Here is a 21480-nt window from a genome sequence, read left to right on the forward strand (position 1 = left end):
CGGTAACTCTTCGGTCACGCCAATAAAGCTGGCAGAACTGGAGGTGGACTGACCCAGGCACAAAACGAGGAGGGGAGGAGGGGCAGGGAACTATGTGGTTGAACTGGATCAAAGGCTCTTTCCCAACTCTGAAAGCAACCTGATCCACAGCAGCACACTACAGAAGAGGGGAGGGGGCTTTCTGAGCCAGATACATGTCCTGTACACTTTCAACGGAGATGAACACCCCCTGGGTTGGGAACGGCAGGGAAGGGTGGTCCACTGCAGGCCGTGCTTACCCAGCATGCACTCATCCCCCTGTGTTGCCAGTTCGTCAAGCACGCTATCCCAGCAGGCCACGGGGGCCTGCCCGTCACTCTGGGCTTGGGATATCTCCAGAACCCGCAGGCGACGCCCCCCCGGTGGGCCAGCTGTCACCAAGCCCTAACAGAGCCGGGGGAGAACCCCGCAACTAGAATCCCACGGTCACTCGTTTTTACAGAAAGCAGCCCGTGTTCACAAGAAGAAACTCAACCCTGGGACCCGCTCTGTGGGTCAGTTCTAACAGAACCGCCGGCGTCACGTCATGGTAAACCTGCTGCTGAAATACTGTCTCAACAGGCTCACAGATCAGGCCGGGCCGCGTTTGTGGATCTGGGCCTGCGTGCTCCGCGCCGCTGCGATATTAACGCGAGCGAGCTCGACTGCTGCCCACGAGATGGTTTTCCTTCATCGGCATTCTGTCCTCCCATCTCCAGACTCCACTCCCATCCGGAGGCACAGCTGCGCCTGCCGGGACTTCTTGACCTCCTCTTAACGTACAGAGAGCATTTCCTGCATTCAGCCCGACGAACGGCTCTCGCAGGACAAGGCCTTATTTCACCCCCATTAAAAATAATTTCATTTTAATTTTCCAGCCAATCAATTTATGCTCATTGTCCAGGAGGTCAAACGTATTGCCCTCCTCTCATCTAAGCCTTGCACTCTTTTGGAAGCTTGAAGATTATTCATAGTGATTTTAATACTTGTAAAAAAAAAAAAGCGCCATTTGAAATGAGCTATTTTGCCTGATGCTTTTAATGTCTATCTGAATAATTCTAATTTTAAACATTATGATGAGCCGGTTGCAAATCGCGGGAGATGAAAAGATCAAGAACAGCAAACGTCAGCTCCAGGCCTGGGGCACACACACCAGTAGGTCTCAGCGCTGCAGGATGGCGTGCTGCAGAGTTCACACCGCAGACCTCTGAACTGACAGCAGAGGGCACTGCGACATTCAGCCACAAGGACGAGCTCCCCTTTTCTGCTATGCAAGTTCAGCCAAAGCTGTGTAAAATAAGCTTTGATGTGGCTGGAACAGAAATCCTAGCCTCATTTAAAAAGATGGGATCTGGCCCTGCTGTAAGCGGCCGCTCATCTCTCAAGCGGAGAGTGACGCACGCAGAGACACAGGAGAACCAGCCCACGGCAGGCCAGCTCCTGCCACAGGGCCACCTGTAGCTTCTGCTTTCACCTTCTGTAGAGCTTTGGTTCAGGTGAGCTACTGCTCTGGTTTAAGAGGTGCTCAGTGAGAAAGCACAGAACGGGGAAAATGGAGAACCTGGAGACTGCTGGGGAGTCCCGCCCCCTCCCTGCTGCTGCCCTGTGTCAGGCTGGGTCTTACCTGGCGGAGGTGCAGCGGGCTGGAGTCCTGCCTCTTCCTGCTACACTAGGAGGCCATTTCCCCCGACCTGGAACAGGACACAGGGAGGTCAGGACAAGGCAGCAGGGGTACGCTCCCTCCCTTCCTGTCAGAAACCGGCAAAGCTATACCATCCTCAAGGGGTATCCTGCAGCTGCGTACAGAGGGGCTGAAAGACTCCCTCTGGCTCGTGTCGCTGTGCAAGTCTGGGACAGACTCCGTGCTGCAAGAGGTACCGTCCTCCAGAGGAGCAGGCTTGGGCTTGCCTGGGCTTGGACCCGGAATCGGCTCGTCCTGAAGCTCTCCCCGATCTCCGCAGGCGGAACCCTTTCTCTCATCCTCTCCTGCTCGGCCGCGGGTGCTGACGCGCAGCAGCGAGTCAGCGGGGGAGGAAGTGGAGCGAACTGGGATCCTTGTGGTGGATCAACCACAAAAGACTAAGTTGCAAAAAAAATAATAATCTTGAACTATGCTAGAAGCTTTAAGGTGGCCCATAAAGCAGGAGTGTTGTGCAGAAGAACTGGACGATACGCGCAGAATCAAAGAAATCGAATAAGACGCAGGTGACAGCTAGACACAAGAGAAATCTCCAACTACAAATAAAAAATCCCAGGACAGGACAGAGAGCTGAGGTGTGGCTGCAGACAATACCGTCTTCACCTGTCCCCAGGCCGACCACTGAATCTCCCAGCAGACCTGTAGCATTGCAGTCCTCTGTAAAGGGGTTTCGAGTTACAGGAGTAACCAGACTAGGTGCGACTCACAGCCCCAGCCTGAAAGACGGACACTCGTCACCCAAGACACCAGGGCACCTGCTCCCCGGCCCTCACAAGGCGCAGTTCCACGAGGACAGCCCGGGCGCGTCTTCGCACGCAAGCAGGCAGCTCCAGCGGTTGCTGTGGAAACCGAGCCCGGCCAGGAGCTGCAGAGCCGCAGTGAGGAGACAATGGCAGCTGGGTATTTATAGACAGGAGGGCCTCTCGAGAGGAGGGCCAGCAGTCCAGGAGGCCGTTCCACAGCAGGCGGGCACGGCGCCCCTCCCTCCGGCAGCACGAGGCCGGTGCGAAACACACAGAGAGGACACCGCCCCGGGCAGCTCGCCACGCACAGACCGGACAGGGCACGGCATGGGCGATTCTGACGACAGGACGCGCCGGCGGCTGCAGTGATGCCCTCTCCTGGCAAGGAGCTGACGATCTGACCACGCCTGCCTGGCTGATCCGGTCTGCACCGTGGCACGCCGCAGCGGACGCTGACTGGACGCGGGCTCAGGTTCACTACTGGATGCATTCTGGGCTCCTAGCGGTCTGGCTCCACACCCCCTCCCTCCTGCCCCAGTCACGAGAGGGCTTCTGGGAAGAGAAGGAGCCCCTCCGCTGTCAGCGCGGTGTGGGGTCCCCACAGAGGGCAGCTGAACCGATGAAGGGTGCGCGGTACCCCGGAGCCCAGACCCGTTCCTGGAAGGAGGAGCGTGTCGAGACACATCCCTTGAGTGGTGCTTTCAGCCCGTCATCAACCACAGACTCAGCCAGGGCACGTTCTTGCCTTCCGAAAGTAATCCGACCCCTTCTCTTGAAACCCACAAAGCCATTCTTATCACCTTGAGGAAGCAGGAACCCTAGATGTTATTTCTTTGTCTGGGGGCCGGACAAATAGTAACGGAAAAAGTTTTTAAAAAACTTAATAGTAGGTTTTAAAGGAATTTTCCTTCCAGAAGAGCAAGTGGGTGTGTCACATTGGAGAGCAAGGTCTTCGCTGCCTAGTGTTTCCTTTCTGCCACCAGCCCGTCACTCTCGGCGCTGGTTCACGTTAAATTTCAGCTGGACAGGAAAGAAAAAACGCATATGCAGCCGGTCCAGTCTGTGTGCTTCTCAGCGTTACTGGTTCTCACGCGCCGCAAACGCCGGTACCAAAGTCTGGGAGCGGCCGGTTTCCAAGAGGGGAAAACCAAACCGGGGCGAAGAAGCGGGGGTCTGCAGCCCCCCGCGCGGCTGGCCCGCCCCGAGACGGAGCCCAGCTGCCCCGGCGGAGCGGCTACAAAGCAGGAAGAGGTCAGCTGTGCGACTAAAAATAAGCTCCCCCTGCAACTCGGGGGAACTGCCAAAATAGAGCTGCCAGCTGGACCAGAACCCCCCTTCCACCCTTCCTGACCCCCCCCGTGCTCCCCCAAGACACGGTCCGCCGCAGCCCCGCAGAGACATGAGTCTGACAGCGCTCGGGGGGGAGGGGACTCCCAGAATGACTTCACATCCTCCAAAAAGCGTCCGCCGCCATGTCCCCTCCGCCAAGACACCAGCAGGCCCCCGCCCACAGGGCCTCAGCCGCTCCCCCGCGGGACCCCTCCCTCGGCGCGCCCCCGGGGGCTCGGCTTAGCCGCCGACAGAAATAGACGCCGCGGCATTCGGCTCCCACACAGCCTCCGGGGGGTCGCTGTGTGCTCCGGGCGCGAGAGCGACCGCCCCCAGGCGGAAGGAGGGTCGTACCTGCCGTACCCGGAGCCGTCTCTCCGAGCCGCAGGGACTGCCCTCCAGAGTCAGGCCCCCCCCCGGGTGGTGGCAGGGACCCCGAATCGCAGCTGAAGCTTCGCGGTCCAGGCCGCAGGAGTTCCCGCTGGGAATCTGCCCTCGGGGGAAGGGGGCAGGGAGGCCGAGCGCAGGGGCCGGGTTCGGGACCCCCATGGGTGAGACACTGTCCTCCATCACCAGAAGGAAACGACTACAAGAGCTTTACTGGGACGGAAGGGATGTGGGCTGAGCTGCCCTACTGATCTCCACCGCCTGTCCGTCCTGAGAGACAGGCTCCCGTTTCAGCTGAGCCCGTGTCAGGTTTCACAGGCTGCAGGCTCTCGCACAGCACCTGGCTGCGGCCCACACATTTCAAACTCATTCCGAGTACACTGGTCACAACGAACCTCTGCCCTTCAAATATTAGGTACAACTAATATTTTAACTCATTTTTTGACAGCTCGTTTCTGCAGTTAAAGGGAGAATTACAGAGCCCCATTTTGAGAATGTAGTCTGCAGTACAGCCCGCAGTGTGTACGATCTGAAGCCACTCCAGCAGCTCAGCAGCAGCCCAGTTATTCACTCTCGAAGACGGCATCGCGCCCGGGCCAAAATAGAGCGATTCTGAGAGCAGCCTGAGTCCCCCTCCTGCTCAGACCAACGAACACACAGGTTTCTGCTTTCCTGTCGCCTTTCCTGGCTCCGACACGCACACACGCACGCACGCACAAACCATGTTAAGCTCAAGGGTGGGACAACATGATGGCAACAAGGGACCCTAAAAAAGTGATGCCCAGGGGGACAGACGCTCCACGACAAGGAACAAGAAGGAGGAGTCACCTCCCTTCCCCTGCGTTTCAGCTGCAGCCCGCCAACGAATGCAGGGGGCGCCCCTGAGCTGCGCCCCCCCAGGGGTATGGACGGGCGCTGCTACAGGCCCGAGCCCACCTGCATCGCTTGCTCCAATCAGAACCGCTGGCCTTCCCTGGCGGGACGGGACGAGACGGACTTTCAGAATGTTTCTGCCGTTCCTGCTCCGCGCGGCTCTGGGAAAAACGCCCACAGCACCGGAGCGGCGCCCGGCCGGCTGAGCCTGGGCTCCGGAGGGCGCCGGAGAGGCGATAAGAACAGAAACAGGTGGGCGGCTCCCCCCCCCAGCTCGGACCTCCAGCAGCAGGACCGGCAGAGCCGCCGACGGGCTGCGCCGGAGAGGGAAACGGCAGACGGCGCATCCCGTATCCGAGGAAAAGCGGACCACCGATTCCGGAACACAACAGCCAAACGAGCCGGAGTTCCTTTCCAATGATGTTCATGCATACTGGCGTGATTTATTTGTAGCTCAGTGGAGTAAAACAAACTGGGAAAACATTCCTTTTTTGAGCTGCGCGCAGATTGAATCCAGACTAATCCGCTCAGCAAGCAGTCCAGAACTCATCAAGCATCGGCTTGCAGCTTGCTAGCAGTGGGGAGTGCGCGCACAGCGAGTGTCTTGTAGACGTTTTGATTTAACCCTGCGCGCCAGTATATTTGTACCTTGATGTACTGCAGCATCTGAGAGTCATGCACATTATCTTATACAGTCTTAATTGAAGGACTGCCTACTTTCCGAGCAATCTAGTACTGATGTTTCTCTGTCATCTTTAACGTTGATGAATGCAGTAGATCAAAACCCCGAAAGTGTTTTTCTTTATGCGCTATATTGATATAATGCAGATCTGATATCTGATAATGCAAGCAAAAATAACTTGCATATTCAAGGAAAAGACCCCAATTGCAAACCCAGGATTAAATGCTGGTCCGACGTTACTCAGCTCAGTGAAATTAACACTGAAGGCTCAAGCACAGATTCACGTAAAGAGAGGCCAGAAGTCAGAGCTGTGAAGAGCGAGGAGGCAGAATGAAAGCAGACAGGGAAGCATGCTGATTTGCTGGCAAGGAGAAAAATCGCTTAGAGGGCAGAGGGCTGCACTAACTGGGCACGGGTTCGAGATGCCATGCCCTGTGCACGCAAAATGCATCAAGCCCTGAAATAAAGCCACTGTGCAACAGCGGCCCGTCCTATTTCCCTGGAATACTGTACAGTGGGAGTGCACAGACTCACTGTGTAATTCAATACCGTACAGTGGGAGCTGGTTACAAACACAGGCTGATGAACTTCAACTGAAACCTCCCTGGATGCAATTCAAGCGAATAATTGGGAACTGAAAACAGGACACAGAACTCATTTCACGGCCTTCAAGACACTCGCTGCTAAAAAAAAAAGGGAACTAACCAAAGAAATGCAAATCTTTCATCACTTCACAGCAAGCTGCGTCTGATGGGGATCCAGCTGCACTATAAAACCGCCCGAGTCACAGCAGAAATTAGGGGAACTCCAGAGGGAGAACGCAGAAGGTTAACCCCAGCAGAGCTAACTGGACGCCCCCAGCGAAGAAAAAATGAGGGGATTCTGGGGCTCTGGTCTCCCACGGCAATTAAGAGCAATGCAATTAAGAGCTCAGGCCTTCAGTCCTGGAAGCAGGCAGCCCTTGTGCTCAGAAACACCACGAGGGACCCCTGGTGCAGCACCAGTCCTGTCCAGGGCCCTTCAGGACCCAGCACGCTTCCAGCCGAAAGGGGGAGAAAGGCACGCATTTCCACCCCCGAGCGCCGCGCGCCCCCGCGCGCCTCCACCAGAACGCGAGAGCAAACCACGGACCCGAGACCACCGCGGCCCAGACGTTGTTTCGCGCCGGGTGGGAGAGCCCCCCACCCCCCCACCCCCCACGAGACGAGCCGCCACAGTCGTTACTCACTCTGGGTGGGGACGGGGGATCAGGGCTTCCTCTGCGGCGTGTCTCTCGCGGCCGGGCTCGGTCCCCTCGAGGGCAGGCTCAGTCCAGCAGAGACGGCGTCATGCTGCTGGAGAGGGGCTGTGGGCGCGAGAGGCATTATGAGCAGACAGAAAGAGAGCTGCCCGTCTCGGGGGAAGAGTCCGAAATGATATCATCACGCGGGACGCTGTACCCCTGCTCGGGGGCAGAGTGCCAGCAGGCAGGAGGGGCTCTGAAGACTGCGCCCCGCGACCCCATGACCCCGTGACCCCACGACCCTGGCCAGGTCTCCTCCCTCACTGGCTCAGACACACGCTGCGCGTCACCCAGGGCCTACAGGGCCTTTCGATACGCTGCTCTTTCGACCCACCCCACGCAGGTGCTCCCTCGTCACGGCCGAGGGTCAGAGGCTCTCCGGGGAGTCAGGCCCGCGACAGGACTCCGGGTCAGAACCAACGCAGGAGACGCCAGCGGGAAGAGCCCTCTGGGTGCCTGCAGCTAACTGCCCCTCCCTGGATCTCAGCCGGCCCTTTCCTGCAGCAGGAATTCCAATCCACTCGATCGCCGTTGCTCTTTCTTTTACAGAAAAGACACACGGGCCGCTCAGCAGATGCCCGGCCTCCAGATGAGTATCTGCGGTTCTAGAATGGCTCGCGTCACATCCTGAAGAAAAACGAACTCTGGACAGAACATAGAGCCCCCCAAGAGCCCACCTGCCCCCTGCACGCTGACCGGCACCCCAGGAGAGCTGGGACCCCTTTCCCCAGATTCCGGGCCGGGGTGTGGGAAACAGCCCCCCCCCCCCCCCAGGGGAGGGAAATAGCGGATTCCCGCCACACATTCCAGGAGCAGATACTCAGCTTATCTGCTGATTTTTTTTAAACAAAAAAAGGCAGCGCAATGTCCTCGTCTCCGAGTTCACACATCATGGCTCGAAAAAACCCACGGCTGTCCGCGCGGACAACAGTCGCCTCTCAAGAATCCAAACCCCACCAGCGATCGCCGGAGCGGACTGGGAGCAAGCGCGACGTTCGCTGCTGCACACGGAGCTGGGCCGAAGGCGTGTCGAAAACACAGCCCGGGGGGGGGAGGAGTGTTTGCCTGCCAGAAATAGACCTGGGCTTAGAAGTGCCGCGCCGCCCCGCCAGACACAGCCCGCATGTGTCCTGCGGCAGACACAGACGTGCTCTTCTGGAGACCTTCCGTCCGCAGCTCGATTGTCTTCGAGACGCAGAGCTGCCTCTCCCAAGCCAGTAAACAGAGTGACAATACTTCTGCCTCTCCCGAGCCAGTAAACAGAGTGACAATACTTCTGCCTCTCCCGAGCCAGTAAACAGAGTGACAATACTTCTGCCTCTCCCGAGCCAGTAAACAGAGTGACAATACTTCTGCCTCTCCCGAGCCAGTAAACAGAGTGACAATACTTCTGCCTCTCCCGAGCCAGTAAACAGAGTGACAATACTTCTGCCTCTCCCGAGCCAGTAAACAGAGTGACAATACTTCTGCCTCTCCTGAGCCAGTAAACAGTGACAATACTTCTGCCTCTCCTGAGCCAGTAAACAGTGACAATACTTCTGCCTCTCCCGAGCCAGTAAACAGAGTAACAATACTTCTGCCTCTCCCGAGCCAGTAAACAGAGTGACAATACTTCTGCCTCTCCTGAGCCAGTAAACAGTGACAGTACTTCTGCCTCTCCTGAGCCAGTAAACAGTGACAATACTTCTGCCTCTCCTGAGCCAGTAAACAGTGACAATACTTCTGCCTCTCCTGAGCCAGTAAACAGAGTGACAATACTTCTGCCTCTCCCGAGCCAGTAAACAGAGTGACAATACTTCTGCCTCTCCTGAGCCAGTAAACAGTGACAGTACTTCTGCCTCTCCTGAGCCAGTAAACAGTGACAATACTTCTGCCTCTCCTGAGCCAGTAAACAGAGTAACAATACTTCTGCCTCTCCCGAGCCAGTAAACAGAGTGACAATACTTCTGCCTCTCCTGAGCCAGTAAACAGTGACAGTACTTCTGCCTCTCCTGAGCCAGTAAACAGTGACAATACTTCTGCCTCTCCTGAGCCAGTAAACAGTGACAATACTTCTGCCTCTCCTGAGCCAGTAAACAGAGTGACAATACTTCTGCCTCTCCCGAGCCAGTAAACAGAGTGACAATACTTCTGCCTCTCCTGAGCCAGTAAACAGTGACAGTACTTCTGCCTCTCCTGAGCCAGTAAACAGTGACAATACTTCTGCCTCTCCTGAGCCAGTAAACAGAGTAACAATACTTCTGCCTCTCCTGAGCCAGTAAACAGAGTGACAATACTTCTGCCTCTCCTGAGCCAGTAAACAGAGTGACAATACTTCTGCCTCTCCCGAGCCAGTAAACAGAGTGACAATACTTCTGCCTCTCCTGCTGGGGAGGGGAGAGAGGAGGCAGCGCAGAGGAGCGCTTACAGGAATCGGTAACCTTCCTGCGGCTGTTTTAGCGGGCGTCCTGACTATCTGGAGGGAGTCATGGACGAGTGTTTATAGTAACGCCACGGGTTTTGGTCCATTTCCCTCTACACGCGTCACTGATAGGCTATTGTTTTGTCCTATCTTGAACATGCAATCTCTTATTTCCCAAAACCCAGAACGTATGCACGCATCAAGATATAAACAGACGATTGTCCGGCGTCCCGTTTCGCAAGGCTTTGAACGGAACACGACACAGAAAGGGGGTCCCGACGTCCGAAAGAACAGCGGGCAGCGATTCCACAGCTCGGACGCGCACAGACTCACGCCTGAAGAACCCCCGAAACGTTGCGTTTTCTGTCTTCTCTTTCCAGCCTGGAACAAACCTATTACTTGTTCCCACGCACAGGCTCGCCAAGGTGGGTCAGTTTTCGGGTTTCTGAAGTGGACGCCACAAAACTGTCCCCCCCCCAACCCCAACCGCAGCTGCAGCTGCGCATCCGGCCAGCTCGCGCCCCGCACATCTGGCCGTCAGCGCGCGCGCGGACCGTCCCCGAGCAGCACCTTACAGGTGGCTGTTTGCCCCCCCCAATTCACATCCCTGGGACTGGGATGAGTCAGCCGATAGCCAATTCGCCCCCCCCACACACACACACGAAACTCGCCCACGGCTGCCGGTGTCCAGGGGCGTCCCTGCCGCGGCCGCGAGCGTGTCCTACACTCCGTGGGGGGGGCAGCGGGGATAAACGCGTTCCCCTTGTTTAAAGAAAACTCCCTAAACCGATCCCCCCCCCAGCCTCGACCGGAGCGCCCAGCGCCTTCCCACCCCGCAGACGAGCCTGCGGAAGGACCCCGGGCTGTGACGGGCGCAGGGGGACCGCCGGAGAAACACCCCCCCGCCCCCGCACCCCGGGACACGGCGGCGCTCGGCTCACCCTGTAGTCCTTCAGCGAGCCTCCCGGGCGGCCCCCGCCAGTGGCCCTGGATAGCCGTGTGTGCGTGTGCTTGGCCGCCGCGCTCGGGAGCGGAGCTGCGAGTCCGGGGAGAAGATGGCCGCCGCTGCTGCTGCTGCTACTGCCGAGCGCGCTGACGTCATGGGGGCTCTGTCGGCACCGTTAACCCTTGGCAGCCCTGTCGGCCGCTGCCCCCCGCCGGGCTCCCGACCGGCGCCAACACGCACACGCCTTGTCCCCTTCCTGCGGTGTAACCACGGGGGGGGGGGGTGCCAGGCTGGACACCCCACGGCGCAGCACGATGCAACACCTGCCGTGACGCGATCTTCACCGCAGTCCCGTTCGCTCTGTGATCTCTACAGGACGGATCGGGCTCGTTTCCCAGGACAGCCAGTTGTGCATTTTCCCTTTCATTTTCATTTGATCTCCCCCCCACCACAAACCTGTTTATTCGCCCTCCTCGCACCCGAGGAGCAGCACTGCGAGCGCGCTTACCTGTGCCGTCCTTCACCTGTCGGCTCGCCCGCGCAGGGACCGGCGTCTGGACGTCCCTCGGGTGGGAATCTGATGGGATCTGAGCCGCTCTCTCAGCTCGGTCCTGTACCGATGGTGTGGTCACAGGTATACCACACACACACACACGCATGCGACTCAACGCGCCAGTGAATCTTAAAGAAAAACCTGTCGCCCAGCGGTCGTGCGGCGCGTGGGCGGGCAGGTGGAGGGGAGCGAGCGCGGGTCGCGAGAGCGGCCGCGGGCTCGTGACAGTGCGGGACACGCAGCGTCGTTTTCACGAAACTTACAAGTTATCGTCCTCATTTGCAATGTTGCCTTGTGAAGCAGCGGGCACCTCGATGACGCTTTGTGGATTTATTACAGCACACCTCACACCTTACACGGCATGATCTGCCTCGTGTTTTACGGGCATCGGAGAATCTCCTCAGGCGGGCTGTCGTCAAACTGCGTTCGCACTGTCGAGCCTACGACCTGCCTCTGATGGACGCCGTCTGCCTGCTCATTATAAATGAGCACTTATCCTTATCATCTTGCTCTGTGTTACAATGCACAAACGGGCCGGCTAAACTACAACACCCCCAAAAATAAATAAATAAATAAAACAAAACACAGCCTTTCCATAAAAAAAAACATTTTCATTTACTTTTGTAAACAAACTATACGTCTGTTGGGATGAGAGCATTAATCCAGAAGAGTGAACGAGCGGGATTATTTGTGCCTGTTCTAACCAGCCCGGCTGACCTCCTGTATTGTTTCTTAACCTGCCCTATATTGAGGCCAATTCAGGAGCAGCTCAAGTTTATGCATGCTGCCAGAGGACTAGTGCTAATCAATATATTAGAGTAGAGATTAGAGATCATATATATATATATTAGAGTAGATATTAGAATAGAGTGATGTGCAATGTTTTTCTTATTTGTAAAAGAATAATGGACAATGTTTATGTTTTTTTTTTGTTTGCATTCTAATTAAATGGACAGCAGTGCTGGGTGCCCGTAAAGAAATTCCCTCGGGGGACAATATAAATTTTATCTTGTATTGTGCGCAGTTCTTAATAAAGGCTCCGATTTGCAGGTTGGATTTTACTGTTCTTGAGGCTCTACTTCCACCTAGCGGCGGTATACATCACTCGTGAGCGACGCGGACAGGAAGGCGGTGATTCGGCCGCGGATCGATGGGAAATTCTGTGGTGCTGCACCAGTAACCACACGGTCGATCCAGCTCGTCTTAGCTCGTCTTTATTTAGTTCATGTATATCCGCAGGGGGTGCGTCAGCTCCCCCGTGGGGAATAAAACGCTTGGAAAGTCAGACAGGGCACCGGCACCAAAAAAAAAAAGGACATTTTTCAACTTCATGAAGCTCGTCTAAAAGCTACAAAACACACAAGACTTTTTTTTTAAAAAAAATAAGAAACCTAGAAATGGATCTCCCACCTTCTAGGATCCGACACTATCAAGATCTGCAGGCTCTCTAGATGGGCAACGTGCCCTGGGGCCCCCAGAAGCGCCGCTGGGGGCCCCTCGTCCTGGAGCCATTCCCCAGAGTCCGCGGGACGCCAGGCAGGGCGCCCCGCTTCCCGAAACGTCCCGCCAGTTTCGCCCACCTGCCAGGCCCCCACTGGTGCTGCCCCACTGCCGGACACGGTCACCTCCTGCCCTGCGCCTCCCCCTTGCCCCCGCGCGCGGGCTGCAGGCCGCTCGCCGTGCCGTGGAGGAACTGGTGCAGGAGCCGGGCGTTGGCGGCGCTGCCCAGGATCTCCGCCAGCCGGTCCCGGCTCAGGGCGGCCAGCTCGGCCAGGCTGCCCGCGTGCCTCATCAGCGCCGGGCAGTTCTGGGCGCCGACGCCGGGCATCCTGAGCAGGAAGTCGTGGGGGCCCGGGTTGTAGAGGGCGGCGGCCTCGGGCACGGTGTCGGAGTCGGCGCCGACGGCCTGGGCGGCGCCGGCGCTGGGCTCGGGCCGGCCCCGCTTCAGCTCCTGGAAGAGCTCGGCGGCGGCGTGGGGCGAGGGGCACCAGAGCAGGCGCAGCCGCGGGAAGTGGAGGGTGAGCAGGGCGAGCCGGGAGGTGACGTCGCCGGCGGAGATCTCCAGGCGCAGCTCGCCGCGCCCCACCAGCGAGAAGGGCCGGGCCGGGTCGAACTCCACCAGCAGCACGGGCCGGCGGTAGAAGCGGCACATGGCCAGGCACTGGGAGTAGAGCCGGCCGCTGCCCAGCGAGCCGATCAGGTCGCTGACGCTCTTGCGCTCCACGCAGGTGTCCGGGCACAGGATGTAGTCGCCCACCTCCAGGGTGACCGGCTCGATGTCCAGCCCCCGCCGGTGCAGCAGGGAGGGCAGCTCGCTCCGGAACTCCCGCATGTCCACCACCACCCGCTGGGAGGCCGCTGGCTCCTCCTGGCCGCCTGCCGGACACGCGAGAGGGGCTGGTCAGAGGGGGGGGGGGAGGGGAGGGGGACTCTCGCCAGTGTTTTGACCGAAAAAAACCTCAGATCCCGCCTTTCGAACCCGGATCCGGGCGTTCTCGTCTTTCGCGAGGCGGAGGAAGCGTCCCGCCGGGGACCAGCGGATGTTATCCCCAGGGGGGGGCCACCGGAGAGGCCACAGTAACTGAGCAAAGACCCATCGCGGTCGTCCGATAGACCGCCGCGGCCGAACTGCAGGCAGATGACTGGCCGCGCTGATGATTGGCCTCTCTCTAACAAACAGCGGAAACTGATGTCACGTAGCGTGTTGAAAAACTAAATAAATCGGGAGCGGTGTAGGGGGTGGCTCATGAACCACTGGCGCACGGAAAAGCGCGAGAAGGCGAGGCTCGGGAACGACAGGACTGGCCGGTTCCCGACTGGGTGGCAGTGGGGATCCATGGAGTCCACAGCTCAGGGCTCATTTCCAGGCCCCCTGCTCACCTCTGCGCTGTGTCTTACTTACAGTAGACGCAGGCAGTACTCTCGGGTTTGGCGTTTAGCGATTGGCGGCCCGGCGCACCGAGAATCCGCGAACGTGGGGCGCGTGTTCTCACGGCTGCAGACGGGGGTCGGCGCGCGCGAGACCGCAAGACGTGCCTGCTTTGCGCGTGCTGGTGGAGGCGCTGGCGGGCTCGGCGTTTCGGACGAGGTCCAGGTTGGTGTCTCCCCTGCCCTCTCTCTCCTCCGGGACCACCATGCTGGCCTTCTCCCTGAGCAAGCCCACCCGGCAAGGAAAAAACACAGCCCTCGGATTCAGACCCCCAGCACTAAGGCATCTCACTCTCACACACACTCTCAAACAGCAGGCTGCACGCTCCCGGTCTGCGCCGGCTCTGGAAACCATGATACACGTCTGAGAGTCTCAATCCAAGCAACCAGTTACTGTTCTGACATTCCCATGCGGACATACAGAAATCAGCCTTCGATTCGGAAAGGACAGAGCAAAAAAGATTCAGTTGTTCTGGCATCCAATCATGGTAGATATTCGCTGCTCAATCATCCGGAACTCTGAGGAAATGGCCGCTTGATTCACTGGAACACTTATCACTTTTTACTCCTGCTTTTTCAGCAGCAACGCTCACCTGATCAGGTGCTCGAAGGCTTGCTTCTCTTTGCGCAGGGCTGTCAGGTACCTCTGCTCCTCAGTGGAACCGCCATAGATCAGAAAATAAACCCTGGGGAGGCAGGTGAGACTCTTCAGGTCAGAATTAACATTCTGTGTAATATCGGAGTGTGGACAAAAGCACACGACACACAAAGTGTTCTTCAATCCTCTCGGAGGCACCAAAGGATCATCCTGCTCTGAGTGACCCCCGCCAGCCTTTAACTTTTAACAGTCAAATAAATGATAAACTGAGCTGAACCGGTGAACCACGAGTGAAAACTACTAGTACATTTCAAAAGCGCATTTAAAACCAAGAACAGGAGGCACTTCTTCACCTCTGGGCAAAGACAGAGGGTGGTGGGAGTGAGGAACAAGATACCCAGCCATGCTGTTGAAGCCGATACCCTGGCTTCCTTCAAAAAACAGCTGGCTGAGATCCTGGGATCAATGAACTACTGACTACGAAACGGGCTAGACGAGCCGAATTTAACAAGCCTTCTTATGGTGTTATGTTCTAGCCCTTATCCAGCAGGTTCTACAGAGAGTTACTGAATTGTAAGCTGCTCAAGACATGGAACGAATGGACGGTGTTCAGTTAAACGGATGATTTGTAATTTGGGGATCAATTTCGGGAACAAGATCCCGAAGATTCTCTAGTCCTCTGGGATCACAGCACCCTTAAACGAACAGACCGCCTCCTGAATTGGTCAAACACGAGCAAGTGACGCTCATCCTGAAGAAACAGAGCAGGGGGCGAGCTGGGAGCTGAAGGGGCTGTGTGGAACGGGACGGGTCCGACGCGCTGGGCTGGAGCTCGGAGCACCTGAGAGGCTGGCCGGGCCGGCTGGCTTTGTAGACCTCCAGCTGGCGCACGAAGGGCAGCTCGGCGTCATACAGGACCACGTAGCGCGGCTCCACCTCGTGCAGTACCCGCGTCAGGCTGTAGGGGTCGCTGCAGCCCAGCAGTGGGTGGATAACGGTCAGGGGCTCCTTCATGACGCCGTAGTAGGAGTCCGAGGACAGGTTAAGGATCAGCCCTTCCTCCTCCTCCTCCTCTCCCTCTTCCTCCTCCGGCATCCCTTCCTCCTCGTCTGCGCTGCTGCCCATCGGCTCCCTCTCTGCCGGCCCATCCTCCCTGCCGTCTCCCTTCCCCACCATCTGGGTCAGGGTGAGCGCGGGCGTCTTGCTCTGCTTTTTCCCAGCTTGGGCTCTGGGCTTCTTGGCCTTGGTGCCGCCTTCTGCTCCTCTCTTGCCCTTGGCTTTGGCCGGGACTCTCTTCTCCCCGTTCAGCTCCAGCAGCGTCTCCTTCCTGCCGAAGGTGCGACCGTACAGCCGGTTTAGCAGAGCCTCTGGGCCACGGGTCACATACTCCTGCAGCTGGGCACAGGTCCGATCGTCACTGGCACAGATCAGAACCCTCCCTAGGGACCGGGACAAGACACGGGAGCATCTTTAACGTGTTCCTTTCTGGAACTAGCAAAGCAGCAGACGCAAAACGCAATCTCTCCGATCAGCAGGAGCTGATCAGAGAGATTAATCACCCTTTAATTAAAAAGATCCAAGATGGTTCGCTCAGTGCTATCAGTGAATTTACGCCCCAAACCCTCAAAGACAAATTGAACCTTTTTACTTATTTTAAATCATCTAACAGAATTTTTGCTAAATTTCTCAGATGAAGATTGGAAAATCGAAACCCATCATTAATCAAATCTTTATTAGGCTCACTGATCCAGTTTATCTAGTGTTTATGTATATCGGCCGCAGTGTGGTCCCGTACTTCCTCCAGTAAGGCAGGACCTGTGCTTCTGTCTGACCTGGGCCGAGCTCGGAGCTGCTGTTCTCCTTCTCGATCTCCTGCAGCACCTCTGTCAGCGCCTCCCACTTGGGGCTCTTCTCCAGCACCAGCTCCTTCTTCACTTCTGCAACATGCACGCACGCAGGATGTTAGCGTCACAACCCAAAAGTGACAAAGAGGCCACAAGTGGAAGCTATGGGGAAGTGTATTTAAAACTCAGCACAGAAAGCACTTTGTGTGCTCCTGTATGGTCTGGCGGTTAGGATCCTGGGTTTTCAGCCAGACGGTCTGAATTGAATTTCTATGCAAATGGCTGCAGGAGTATGCCACAATGAGCTTCCCCGCCATATTGCTGAGGCCGACACCCTGGCTTAGTCCTCAATCTACACTTTCCTAGGCATACAAATGTACACAGATTTCAGCACAGAGTGCAAAACCTCAAAATTAAACGGAACCGGAGTGCATACATTCTGCTCCATGGAGATATTTTTAACACCCAGCGACGTCCTGTGTAGCAGCCTATCAACACATTTTTCCTGCCCTTTGCTTTCAAACAAGAAAAAAGGAAGCGCAGGCAATAAACGCCAAGGGAACTGGGAGGTAAAATACGAGCCACCCTGCTGACACGCACAAACAGGACCCATTTCGGCGCAGTGCGGCAGGCTGGGTGTGAACATCAGCGCTCTAGAAGTGTTGTGTGGTGCGTTGCACGAGCGGTTTTGCGATCACCGGCTTCTCCGTTCTGCTCCTGGTTCGTCGTGGCTCCTGCCTTTTTTTTAAGGCCATCCTTTGGTTCCAGGGTACGGAAAACCCGCGATCGAGCGTTCACAAACATGGACGTGCTGGAGTCCAGGAAGAGCCAGCCTGCAGGAACAGAAGTTTCGACGCACGTTAGCACTTAGCTCTTTAAGTCGGCAATTAGTTTAGACAAGAACGAATAATTTCTATCCCTTTATTTTATTCTGTTGATGCATATTTTTGCACATAACCTGTTACTTTTTTTGTTGTTTTGCACATTGCCTGTTGTTTTTTTTGCACATCGTCTGTTGTTGTTTTTTGCACACTGCCTGTTGTCTCTGTCTTTCTTTTGCTACACAATTGTATTGTTGTTGTGTTTTTTTTTCTCTTTGTACTACTTATGTCCGAGAGCTAGCTAAATAGCATTTCGTTATACCATATACCATGTATATGAGTGTAATGACAATAAACTTGAACTTGAACTTGAACAAAGTCATAACAACGCTTCAGCTTAGAGACTTTCCTACCCTGTGTCCCTGATGCTCTGTGGAGCACATGCCATCCAAGGTCAGCTTTTTAAGACAGTTAAACGGACAATTAACGATGCTCGTCACACATTATGGCTGCTGCTGCACGGAAGGGAGGAATTTAACACCACACCAATCACTGCTGCTTTTCAGAGGGTAAATCATTTTTCTTTCAACTTGAAGAGCAAACATCTTCTACACCTCAACCTACATGGAAACTCCCGCACTGGGTCCAGGCTTCCTTACCTTCAGCTCCCTCACGTTCTGCTTGCCAGATGAAGGGTGGTTTCACTGTACAGAATCTGATTTGATATATTTCTGTCTCACAGGCGCTGTGAGACCCTAGCTCAAACTCTATCGCTTGTTCTACTGTCGTGACAGCCCCAGATTCAACCACCTCCCCCCCCCCACCTCTCCTGTCCTGCTCTCTCCTCTCTCGCTCCCAGTACTCCTACCGGAGTTGCTCCCGAAGGCCTTCTGGCTGCTGCGCAGGGACTCCAGCAGGTTGAGGAAGGTGACGCAGTCGTACTGGGTGAGGTAGAGGAGCAGGGTGCGCAGGATCTTCAGGTCCTGCACCAGGGACTTGGTCTTCGCCCCCAGCTGGTGCCACAGCGGATCCAGGTAGTGGCGGATTGTCTGCCAAAGCAAAGACAAATCTCAGCTCTGCAGGGTTCGATGTGGGGGGGGGCAACACTTTTGGTGACGTGCACCTCTTATAAAAAGCAGCAACACTGCACAAACACATTTATCATTCAATCAACCAACAAGTGAAGAACAATGACCCACAGAAAAAACAGCAGCCGAGTGCAGTGAACACTGAACCGAAGGGGCCTGCCTTCCCTGGCTGTTTCATGAAGACCTGTGGCCTTCCTGGCGGCCGGACAAGCTGATTTTGATCTGTTGATTTTCTTCAAGTTTCTCCACACCTCCGGCCAAGCGGTCAGACGGCCCGTTAGCGAGGGTGAGTTCCTAGAGGTGCAGGGCCTGACATCAGCGCTCTCACCTTCTCAAAGGAGCGGCCCAGCGCGTTCTCCAGAGAGAGGTCCTCCACCTCCAGCGTGGGGTTGTAGCGTTTCAGCTCCTTCAGGCAGGCGTTCATGATGTCCAGCACCGAGCTCTGGATGGCGCTCATGCCCGGGGTGAGGGACACACGCAGCTCCACCACGTCCGGCTTGTGTCTGTCCAGCACCGAGTTGACGGCCGCGTGGAACCTGAAACACACAGAGAGGACAGGGGCTCTCGGCGCTGCTGGTATCATTGCTGCGCTGCAGCTGAGCTTGCCAGTGGTTTCCAAAACCCGCCTCACCCTTGATCTTTTGGTTTAGCAGGTGAGGATGCTGGGTAGGGGAGGATGATGCTTTGCCTGTGCTCGACAAACTCGTCGTAGGCACCGTGCTTGACCCCTGCCCGATCTGTGCAACTCTCGGTGCCCCTCCAGCCCCGGGCGTGCGGAGCGAAGGCCGAGTCTCTACCTGGGCCAGAGGAAGAGCTTCCTGACGAACAGGTTCCTCATGACGCGCTCCACCTGGCAGAAGCCGGAGCTGAAGGCGGTGGGCTTGTCCGTGAAGGCCTTGATGAAGCCTGTCTTGTTCTTCTGTCGGTACAGCCGCAGGATGAAGGCTTCCTGGCAGGATTCGATGATCTTGTGAGCCCGGTACACAAGAATACCTAGAAGCATTTTTTCAAAAATACAGTTATCTATTTAACTTCATTCAGCCCTTCTGCATCATCGGAAAGCAAGAACGATCGTGCCTGTGTCCGCAATGACAGGGAGCACCCTGTGTGGTGACCAAAGGGCATAACAGTTCACACAAGCGGCCGCCTTCAGCCTCTTCACTTCCATCTCGAGACGCAGGCGAATCTGAGCTGCCGAAGAAGAATCTGACCGGCTGTTAAACTCCCGGAAGAGCTGTTCCGACGTGGCTGACCTGTGATGAGGCTGGCGGGAATCTTGTCCGTGAGGAAGTCCACCACGAGGATGCGGCTGGTGACGAAGAGGACGCCGCCCCGGGTGTAGACGTCCAGGCGCTCGCCGCTCGGCACCTCGCTGGTCACCGTCCTGGGGAGGTGGGAGACCCCCTCGGCCCGCAGCTTCTCCGTGAAGAACTCCTGGAAACACACGCGCGCTGGCAGAGGTCACAATGGGCTGGGGATTGCAGTTTGGGCTTGTGGGTTTTTTCCAGACATTCATGAGTAGAATGAGCAACAGAGGAAGGTGTACCATCACTGGCAAAAACATACCTAACGTACCTTTCTATACACACGAGCACCCACTGACATACCCAATTTATGACGAGGATTCTACAGGATATTGTAAAAACCCAACCACCACTAGCAAAGTGGTTTATAAAACAACACAAGCCTACTCCGTGCAGACAGGTTTCAAGGCATTGACTGCAGTAACAATACAAAGGATGTCGTTTGTATCTTCTTTAGGCGGTGTTCGGCTTTTAAAAAACATTTGAACCACCACATAAGTGGAAATATAAACGCTATCGACCCTGTCCGTTCATACTCAGTACTGTAGAAATCCATCCATCCATTTTCTAACTGCTTCTTTCAAATCAGGGTCACAGAGGAGCTGTAGCCTGTCCCAGCAAGCAATGGGCTCAAGGCAGGGTATGACCCGGACTGGACGCCAGTCCATCGCAGGACACACACACACAGTAAACACGCCAGAGCCAATTTCCCCACTGGCCAACTAACCTACCACTGTGTCTTTGGACGGTGGGAGGAAACCCTTGCAAACACAAAGAGAACATGCAAACTCCACACAGACAGCACCCCAGGAACTGAACCCGAAACACCGCAAGGCAGCGATGCTCAAAGCCCAGTGCAGAAAACTTTCATCATAAACCTTTAATGACAAAGACGCACTGGGCGTATGATTCTATACATATAATATGATTTTATTCGTGGCAAGCCACGCAAGCATTTTTAATACGACTGTCACTTTCCCTGCTTATCTTCGGGAACAAGAGCGACCTTCCGAGAAGTGACCCACGAGCTGGACAGAGGTGTACAGCATCCTCACCTGTTCGGGCGTGGTGGTGTTCAGCAACAGCACCAGACTCCCCTCTTCCGAATAGACCCGCAGGAACTGCAGCAGAATCCGGTCAAGGCCCAGACCTTCGGCTGTGACCAGCAGCCCGTCCGAACCGAACAGCGAGAGGAACATCTCGGTCTCGAACTCAAGCAGGGGACCCGTCATTGTGAGCGATCACCCCGCACTCGCCCGGCGGGGGGTCACAGCAAACAGGGATTCCTCCACAGACAGGCGGGTCAGACGCTCATATCTGGCGAAAAATAACGAACTGAGCGCAAGAGAGCGAACGTAATCGAGCTACATCAGTGCAGGTCCAAGAAGTACGAAATCGCAGGATTTATTTGGTCAAAGTGGCTGTTGTGGGCTTCGGAATGAACGGTTTACTGAAGGTTTTGTATTGCAAATTATTATGACACTTTCTTTCCGTGCACTTTTTCGAACATACGGACGGCGCTGACATCCCATCGTGTTCTTTGAAAGATCGCTGCCTTTTAAAGAGCTGCATGAAGCAGGCTGAAGGAGGGCATTTTATGTATTCCTTGCAGCATGAAACGACCCGAACATTCATAAAAACGAAGCATCCATCCAGTATTTGAAATTCTCCCCTTTAATTAATGATATTTTAACATCGCCGGCTTTCCCGTTCGCCTGAGACCCCCTGTTTTGAAGTTTCGCCACCAAATCACGTGATTGACACCAGCGGCGGAGCAAGACGGACGCCCTGCGGGGACATTTCGAACAGGGAGGCGGAAACAGCGACAGCGACCTCTGCCGGATGGGGGTTAGAACTAAACATCTAAAATATAAGATACCTCTGCTTTTCCTTGTGTCCATCGGTTAGAGAGCGTTGCGTCTGTATTGGCAGATAAGTGCATGTATACGCTTCGGAACACATTCATCTCAAATAATGCCTCGGT

General features: G+C 55.9%; 2 protein-coding genes across 16 annotated transcripts in view; both read right to left on the reverse strand.

Annotated features, from left to right (window-relative positions):
* Positions 1-11359, reverse strand: part of mrtfba (myocardin related transcription factor Ba) — a 39441-nt gene extending 28082 nt beyond the window's left edge. For 2 of the 15 annotated variants that reach the window (XM_088613346.1, XM_088613337.1), the window contains exons 1-2: positions 10356-10631; positions 6960-7076 (exon numbers count right to left, since the gene is read on the reverse strand). The gene's annotated coding sequence lies outside the window, so the exon portion shown is untranslated. Of the gene's footprint in view, positions 1-1642; positions 1710-6959; positions 7077-7347; positions 7675-10355; positions 10634-10868 lie in introns of those variants that run through there. The other 13 variants (XM_088613332.1, XM_088613339.1, XM_088613345.1 and 10 more) reach the window with 13 other exon arrangements.
* A 746-nt stretch (positions 11360-12105) lies between these two features.
* Positions 12106-21267, reverse strand: ercc4 (excision repair cross-complementation group 4). The gene is made up of 11 exons (XM_088613349.1): positions 20552-21267; positions 19446-19626; positions 18990-19185; positions 18521-18728; positions 17973-18153; positions 16982-17116; positions 16272-16376; positions 15281-15878; positions 14435-14527; positions 13950-14062; positions 12106-13289 (listed from the first exon to the last, which is right to left on the reverse strand). The coding sequence occupies exons 1-11, from the start codon at positions 20726-20728 to the stop codon at positions 12535-12537; spliced, it is 2742 nt and encodes a 913-aa protein (XP_088469475.1). The 5' UTR covers positions 20729-21267; the 3' UTR covers positions 12106-12534.
* Positions 21268-21480: the final 213 nt, after the last annotated feature.

Source organism: Lepisosteus platostomus, chromosome 19 (assembly GCF_059453375.1).
Source record: "Lepisosteus platostomus isolate fLepPlt1 chromosome 19, fLepPlt1.hap1, whole genome shotgun sequence".
NCBI lineage: Eukaryota > Metazoa > Chordata > Actinopteri > Semionotiformes > Lepisosteidae > Lepisosteus > Lepisosteus platostomus.